Source organism: Cucurbita pepo, chromosome 18 (genome assembly GCF_057944985.1).
Source record: "Cucurbita pepo subsp. pepo isolate OVF chromosome 18, ASM5794498v1, whole genome shotgun sequence".
In the NCBI taxonomy this organism is placed as follows: domain Eukaryota; kingdom Viridiplantae; phylum Streptophyta; class Magnoliopsida; order Cucurbitales; family Cucurbitaceae; genus Cucurbita; species Cucurbita pepo.
The window spans coordinates 1,631,388-1,640,392 of record NC_141815.1 but is presented as its reverse complement, the minus strand read 5'-3'; the positions used below and the strand labels follow the sequence as shown (position 1 = coordinate 1,640,392).

The 9,005-nt window shown below is 34.3% G+C and overlaps 1 protein-coding gene across 1 annotated transcript; it reads right to left on the bottom strand.

Annotated features, from left to right (window-relative positions):
- Positions 1-7,567: 7,567 nt before the first annotated feature.
- Positions 7,568-8,092, bottom strand: LOC147786901 (uncharacterized). The gene has a single exon (XM_087119713.1). It carries the CDS (start codon positions 8,090-8,092, stop codon positions 7,568-7,570), a length of 525 nt encoding a protein of 174 aa, XP_086975839.1.
- Between the last annotated feature and the right edge of the window lie 913 nt (positions 8,093-9,005).

Sequence of the window (9,005 nt, the reverse complement as noted above, 5' to 3'; positions counted from 1 at the left end):
ACGCCAACTAAAGAATTACAAGAAAAACTATCCTACACATGATTTGGAGCTGGCAGTGGTGATGTTCACGTTAAAAATTTGGCGACACTACCTGTATGGCGAAAAGACCCAAATTTATACGGACCATAAAAGCCTAAAATACTTGTTCACACAAAAAGAATTGAACATGAGGCAACGTAGATGGTTCGAGCTGGTAAAAGATTACGACATAGATATCCAGTGCCACCCTGGAAAAGCAAATTTAGTCATTGATGCACTGAGTCGAAAAACAGTACACTCGTCTGCCCTCATCACAAGAGAGACACGTGTGTGAACTGATTTCGAACGAGCTGACATAGCGGTAGTAACCAAAGAAGTGGCAACTCAAATAGCCCGACTGACAATGCGTCCCACGCTCAGACAAAGGATCACAAACTCACAACGTGGGGATCCAAGCCTAAGCAAAATCCTAGACCAATTGAAAGTAGGCCCAGTGGACGGATTCTCTAAGTCAACAGATGACGGATTATTATGTCAAGGACGTTTATGTGTCCCACCCATGAGCGAAATAAAGAATGAAATCCTAACTGAGGCACACAACTCACCCTTCTCGATACATCCAGGTGGAACAAAGATGTATCAAGACTTGAAACAACACTTCTGGTGGCGAAGTATGAAAAAGACATCGCGGAGTACGTGAGTAAGTGTTTGGTGTGCCAACAAGTAAAAGCCTCTAGGCAGAAAACCACCGAGCTACTACAACTTCTAAGTATACCGGAATGAAAATGGGAAAACATTGTCATGGATTTCATAGTAGACCTACCCAAAACATTAAAGGGCTATATGGTAGTCTGGGTGGTTGTAGATCATCTGACAAAGTCGGCTCACTTCCTACCGGGTAAGGCAACATATACAGTAGACAATTGGGCCCAACCGTATGTTAAAGAAATTGTGAGGTTGCATGGAGTACCGTTGTTAATTGTGTCGAATCGGGACCCGTGTTTTACGTCGGCCTTTTTGGCGCGGACTCCAAAAAGCGATGGGTACCCGCATCGACTTTAGCACCACCTTCCACCCACAAACGGATGGCCAAACGGAACGATTAAACCAAATCCTGGAAGACATGCTTCGGGCATGCATTATGGATTTCATAGGGAGTTGGGACATTAAACTGCACTTAATGGAATTATCTTACAACAACAGCTTCCAAGCAACCATCGGGATGGCACCCTTTGAAGCGTTGTATGGAAAACGATGTAGATCCCCATTGTGTTGGGACAAAGTAGGAGAACGAGAACTTGTAGGACCTGAGCTGGTTCGCATCACCAACGAGGCGGTACAGAAAATTAGAGTAAGAATGCGTACCGCACAGAGTAGGCAAAAGAGATACGCCGACGTTAGGCGTAGGGATTTAGAGTTCGAAGAGGGGGACCCAGTGTTCCTAAAAGTAGCTCCTATGAAAGGCATTCTAAGATTCGGACGAAAGGGGAAGCTAAGCCCCCGATTTATTGGACCGTTCGAAATTTTAGAAAGAGTATGTTCGGTAGCTTACAAACTAGCTTTACCACCTTCGCTTTCAAGCGTACACGATGTATTTCATGTGTCCATGTTAAGAAAATATATTGTAGACCCTACGCACGTAATAGACTACAAACCTCTCGAAATCGAGGAAAATTTAAGTTATCAGGAGAAACCGATTAAAATCCTAGCCCGAGAAGTGAAAGCCTTACGTAATAGAAATATAGGTTTCGCTAAGGTATTGTGGCGTAACCACCAAATCAAGGAAGCTATGTGGGAAAGAGGAGGAAATAAAGGAAAAATATCTCGAGTTGATCCACAAGTTCGAGACTTTCGAGGACGAAAGTTCTTTTTAGGGGTAGGTAATGTAATAGCCCACAAAAAAAAATAACAATAATAATAATAATAAATAAATAAAATAATTATAAAAAAATATATACGTCGAAATAATAAAAATAAAAATAATTCATAATTAAATAAAAAAAAAGGCTTACTCAAAAATAAAAATAAAAATAAAATTTACCCACCTCTCTCCACTGACCTATAGTCCCATCCGCAGTCCATCCAAAAATAAATAGAAAAAAATGTCAGATTTGGGAAAAAGAAAAAATGGTCTTTCAGCAGAGATTTTGGTCTGTTATTACTGTAAAATCATTTCCTTTTTCTTTATAGTTAAGGTTATAAGAAATCAATCTAGGATCAAATATATGATGCAGAGATTTTGGTCTGTTATTACTGTAAAATCATTTCCTTTTTCTTTATAGTTAAGGTTATAAGAAATCAATCTAGGATCAAATTTTCTTCATCATACTAATAATCAGATCCCATGGTAAGGTATAGGAAATAAGGTTAGAATCAATAAAATTTTAGTTGGCAAATCCATAAATCACTAATGACAAACAATCGATTAAAATTGGCCAACAATATCTGTTTAAAATAAATATAGAAGTGGAAGAATATCTTATTTACCTAATTGAAAATCTATTTACAGAAGTAAAATAATTACAAAAAGGGAGGAGGGAAGATTTGTTTAACAGAATTTAAAAATAAAACAGTAAATATGAGGGGCATGAAACTCCATTAAATTTTGTCAGTAAATAAATAATTTTATAGAGTTCAAACTTGACACTGATATCATGGGCTCACATAGGTTGACTTGGATTTCAAAGGACGGAATCGAACTTTCATTAAGGATATATACGTGACAACGACTTAAGCTAACCAGGTAAGTGGCTCACCCGTCGAAGGTTACGCGTTAATTGTTTTATGTTGGCACGTGCCCGTGGATTTGCACGTGTCATTGAATTGTATGCCAGTTTAATGTGCTTAAGTACAAACTCATGTGAACGTGAATGTATGCTATGTATGCTGCTTTGTTTAATGTGATATGATATGCATGTGACGATATGTGGTTCTTGAATGATTATGGCATGATTGTACGGAATATTTGAATGTAAACAGCATGAATTGTATGACATGAAATACAGTAAATTGCATGGAAACATAACCCCGAGAGGAATATGTATGAGACGTAAAGAAATGAAAATGATTATGACATGTAAGTATGAAACGTGACAAGGGGTTATGTTCATTAATGTTAAATGTAGGACTAGTGGGGACCTCATGCATATTGTGTGTTCATGCATCTGGGGGATACCCCTATTCCATCATGAGGGTACGGACGCGTACATCCAATGGCAGGGCAACGATCGTTATGCTTTGCATAGCACTGCCGTGACAGTTTCTAGTTTTAACGGATCCCGGCATAAGGGACTCCCAGAGTATGCCCACCAGATAAGGAAAGTGGCCCAGCGGTGTGCGAACTAGCTGGTGAGCCCATACTCGCACGTATGGGCTGTGTGTAGAGTATATGGTACACGTCCACGATTACCCATTAGGACAGCACTGTAGGGAAAACGAAATGAGACGAAACGATAGGTCCCATCATTTCATTGCGTGTGATTGTTGCATAACCCCGTTAGGGAGTCACTTACTGAGTATTCTAGAAATACTCAAGACTCGTGCTACTTTACTTTTTCAGATAAGGGCAAGGCACCCATGTGACATCGACGACGACATCGTACACCCCGGGACTGTGGCACATGCATAGGGTAGTTGTTTTTTTTTTATTATTATTTCATAGTCTTGGTTGAATTCGGTTTGCAACAATAGTATAGGTTAGTATAGGTTGAATTGTATTTGCATAATAAATCATAGGGTAGTATAAGACATTCATTTCGGTTTTGTTCCTTTTCCTTTATTTCAATAATGTTCTCTTCCTTTATTTCCCTTGTAATCATTTTCTCTTTCACGAGGTAATAAAAGGCAAGTGTAAGTCGGATTTATGAACAAGGTCCATTTAATGTATATTCCGCATTTCAAGGTATAGTAATGACCTTAGATTAAATAGGTAAAATTTAGGGTCGTTACGTTGTGTATCTGCGCTCCGGGTGTTGATGGATGTTACCGCCCCGCTGAGCTTGTACGATTGTATGCATTGTTAATCATACATAAACTCCTGTTGAATCATTTGTGTATCTACGCTCCGGGTATTGATGGATGTTACTGCCCCGTTGAGCTTGTATGATTGTATGCATTGTTAATTATACATGAACTTCCGTTGAATAATTTGTGTATTTGCGTTCCGGGTGTCGGTGGATGTTACCGCCCCGTTGAGCTTGTATAATTGAATGCATTATTAATCATACATAAACTCCTGTTGAATGATTGTGTGAACTTATGATACGATTGATAAGCTGTAGTGTTGGGCTATGCCTATGGTGAACTCTTGTAGGGATTAAGTTGGGTTTAGTTAGGGGACCCTTCTGATGTTACAGTCCATGGTGTCGTGAGCGAAGCTTAGAGGGAGAGACCCTTTAACCCTAGACTGTTATGGACTTGGAAGACTTGATTGAGTGAATCTGGAAGCCAGGACCCTTAACTCAATAGTTTTAACTACCCTTGAAATATAGAGGACCACATTATGACCCCGAGGTGTAGAGAGATGACCTCTTAGCCGACGGTATCTGGTTTAGCGATTGATTGTGCATCGCTTCCCTTCTTACTCTAGTGTGGTATTGTTGAGCTAGGCGAGACACTAGTTAGGGAGATGTTACCCTCCCCTTCCTACTCGGGTGTGGTACCGTTGAGCTAGGCGAGACGCCAGTTAGGGAGATGTTACTCTTCCCTTCCTACTTTGGTGTGGTACCGTTGAGCTGGGCGAGACGCCAATTAGGGAGCTGTTACTCTTTCCTTCCTACTCCGGCGTGGTACTGTTGAGCTTGGTGAGACGCCTGTTAGGGAAGTGTTACTCAGTGGTAGATCGACTACTCTGCATGGAGATCTGTCTCATGGTTAGATGTTGATCACGCGAGTGGGTCAAGGTCGCCTGCATGATGGGTCCGTCCTGTGGAAGGACGTTGACCATGCAGTGACTAATTCTAGCTGGGTTGTATGAGGGGTACATGTAGTTATGAGGGATACATGAGGGAGCACCTCATCCTCAAACGCTGAAATACTGCTTCAAAGGTTAAGTCCTTCCACCCCGATCTGTGTATTGAGAGTATTGAGACTCTAGGGTCTAGAGTATAGTTGGTGGTTCTCTCCTAAACTTGGATGCGATTAAGAACCTACAAGTAGGTTGCTTACTGAGTATATTTTTATACTCACCCCGTTTTCCCTTCTTTTTTTCAGGTATCGATCGAAGTGGGGAGGTGTTCGAGAGCTGCACTGTCATAGAGGGGTGTCGTTCTAGAGCGTCAGTTCCTTGTCGGTCTTATAGAGTCTTTTGTATTTCATTTTATACTTGTAATTCCTTTTTATTAATTTGAAATAAAACTTTTCTCTATTTTGTTTTAACTAAATGGTATTTTTAGTAAGGGTTGGGTTGGGTTAGATTAGTATTTCGGGTAGGGTTGGGTTGATTTTTTATGAACCCGAACTAAATCGGTTCGGTTTTGGGTTCATGGGCAAAACCTTCGGGTTGAGACAAATTAAAGTATATAAAATATATTAAGACTTTTCTTGTATTAGTCGGTTTGTCAAAGTGGTACTAAGTCCAATTGAAGAACAATCACGCCCGAGCCAGCCAAATATATATGTTTTTTTTGTATTTTTTAATTTCTTTGTTTCGTTTATATTATTTTTAATTAAATATTTTAGAATAAACTAACCTATAACTATTAGTATATTTTATACAACTATTTTATACATATAATATAAATATTTATTAATTATGATTTATATTTATATTTAAGATATTAAATACTTAAAGAATAACGTAACAATATTCATAAATTACATGTATATATAATTTAAAAATATATTCTAAATTATAATATATTTATTATCTATTTATTGTAACGTTATTATATCATAATTTATATACATTTTTATTTTTCTAATAGTTTAAGGTAGCGTATAAATAAGTATATCTCAATTAAAATATTTTTATATATTTTTTATTTTTGTTATATACAATACTCTTAAACTAATTATTTTTATTGTTTATTTAATTTCATGATCTATCCTTGTATTTTTGTTATTTTAACCAATTCTGAAAAATGTCGATATTTAATTGTCTCTAATTTTATGACAATGTTGAATTATGTTAATATGTTACAATTTTCGCTCGTTATTTTTTATTGAATTTATTATTATTATTATTATTATTATTTGTCAATAATTATAGATTAATTTGTGTTTGTGAATTTTTAATATATTTTATCTTCCGAATAATTATAAATGGTGTGTAAATAAAATTAAAAAAAAAATTGACAACCTAACTCGGACCCAACCCGAAAATAGAGGGTTGGGTTGTGAAAAGTTTCGGGTTGGGTTGGGTTACCAATCCAACCAACCCGAACTTTTAGGTTGGATCAAAAAAATCCCCCAACCCGATCCAACCCGGACCATGTACACCCCTAATTTTTACGGTTTACTTTACTTTTCTTTTATTTTCTTTTTTGTTTATTTTTTATTTCGTCTTTTTAGTCACAATTCGATTTTTCGAAACCTCGAAATCGGGTCTTGATACTTAATAAAAATTATAAAATATATAAAAGTTAAAATAATAAATCTTTAATTTTTATCCAATTAAAAATAAATAAAAATTTAAAATTTGATTTTATAAATTATAAAACTCTAAATCCTTACTTGTTTTTCATTTTAATTTGGTTAAAATTTATTTTAGTTTTAATCTAAATTTTACTTCTTATGTTTTTTAAACACAATTTTTAAATTATATTTTAACTATTTCAAAATTTTGAAATATTTCTATATCCTTTTATCTTAAATTATATTTCATTTTAAATATACCCAATTTAAAAATAAAATATTTAAGAATATTTTATTTAAGATATTTAACAATAAAATAGATAAGATAGTCAAATAATTTATATCAAAATTTCACAAATTTAAATTTACTTTCGTTTTTGTTATCATATTTATAATATTTTTATTATGGTTTAATTGTAAATAATTAATGATGGTTAATTATTTAATTTTTATTATATTAAATTATTAAAATAATTAAACTAATTTATTTTTTTTATTTATTAATAAATATATTATTAATAATATGCTTGGGTTTATTTATCTAATTTTAATAAAAAAAAAATTAAAAAATTAAAAAAAACTTAAATATGTGTATTTCCTAATCAAATTTTCATAAAAATAAAATAAATTAAACTATTCATAAATTCATTTATTAGTACACCCTCTTCTCTAATAATAAAAAATAAAATAAAAAAATAATTATAAAAAAAAAAAAAAAAAAAAAAAAAAAAAAACCTTACCTCTAAACTTATGATTAAAATTCATATTTAAAACAAAATTTCAATCTCAATTTTAATATAAATTATACTCAAAATTTACATATTTTTCGAGTCAAAATATCGGAAAGAGCATTAAAATTAAAGCACTCGATGTTGTGAACCGAAAAATCTCTCGCAATTGTATCATCCATCAACTTCTCCATCTTTTCGGTCTTCGGATCATACAATACTAATTCAGCTCCCGCCCAAACACACAAGATTTTTCCATCTTTACATATTTTAATCTGTTTCACGGTTCATTTTGAAAAAGAAAGAATATTTTTGCTCACATCTGGTACGATGGAACTAAATGCTTTAATCCACGAACCATCTTCTTTCATCTTCCACATCGTGTACTTGTGCCCCTCCATAGAAAGAGTTAGATGAAGAGCACCATTAAATACTCCAATACAAGGAAAATAACCGTCATCATTAGGAAAAGGAATGTGCTCGTACTTCTCATCTTCCATATTTAGACGATAAATAACGTCTTGATGAAGATCATCTTGTCCAACCCAATGCAACCCTCCATTCAAGTAAACACCATGACATCCATTAAAAGAACAGGACGGTGACTCAATACGTGTCCATTCCTGCCGGGTCCCAAAAGCAAAAATCTCTGATTTGTAGTTATTATGGACGGTGGAGTTTCTATCTTCCACGGTGGAGTTTCTTACTACTTTGTAGTGCTTTGTTTTAGGACAAAATCCAAATCCATAGGAGCACGTAAGCCAATTCCCTTTGAATTCATCCTTGGGAAGTTCAAAGTACTCATTCGTCATGGGATTTAATATGACGACTATATTCGAGTTAAGCCAGCTCTTTGTTTTTTTGGTGACTACAAAAGCTAAGAGTCCATTGCACGAATTAATAGTTGAGATAAAAGAACGTCGGAAATACTTAGACGCAAGTTGAATGAAGCAATACTCCTCACCCCTTCTACGTGGTCTGAATCCAATTCCAAGCAATGGAGATTACGAAACGAGAGACGATCACGGCGGTTGGAATAAACATGGGCAAGCAAGAAGTTGGAAGCAGGCGAGATTGAAGGGTCATGTTTAGAACTTAAGATCACATCGTTCCATGTTTTGCAGACCAACCTGCAGCTCGGCAAATAATAGTAAGGGAGTTTGCTGAATATTAGGTCGATGACATCAGGTATGAGTTCGGGAGTTTTGTTGCTAATAATGTCTTGATCATTAGCCATCACTGGGAAAAGCTGGTGAATTTGATTGAACGGTAGAGGAAAGCTAATGGCTTCAGATGAATTGAATTCAAGAAAATAATGGTTACTCCACTAACCTTTAATTGAACATTCTGTATTTATAAATTAAAAAATTAATCTCTCTATTTTGAATTTAAAAAACTCTATCTTTTCCTATTTTGAATAGTCTAGATTTGATGTTTTCCATATTTACCTATACGAAAATATAGAAAAAATTTATGAAGGATGGAAGTAATTTAGGAGTCTTTAATTTGATTTTTTAAATATTATAAATAAAAATAAAATAAATCTTTTTTATTTGATTTGACAGTATAAAATTTATTTTATTTTTAACTCAAAATTTAATTTGTAATCAAATAATTTAAAATTATATTTATAATAAATTGAAAGTTTAAAAATTTATTAAATATTTGTAATTTAAGATACGTAAATATTTGATTTAAAATATTTGAAAATAAAATATTTAAGTA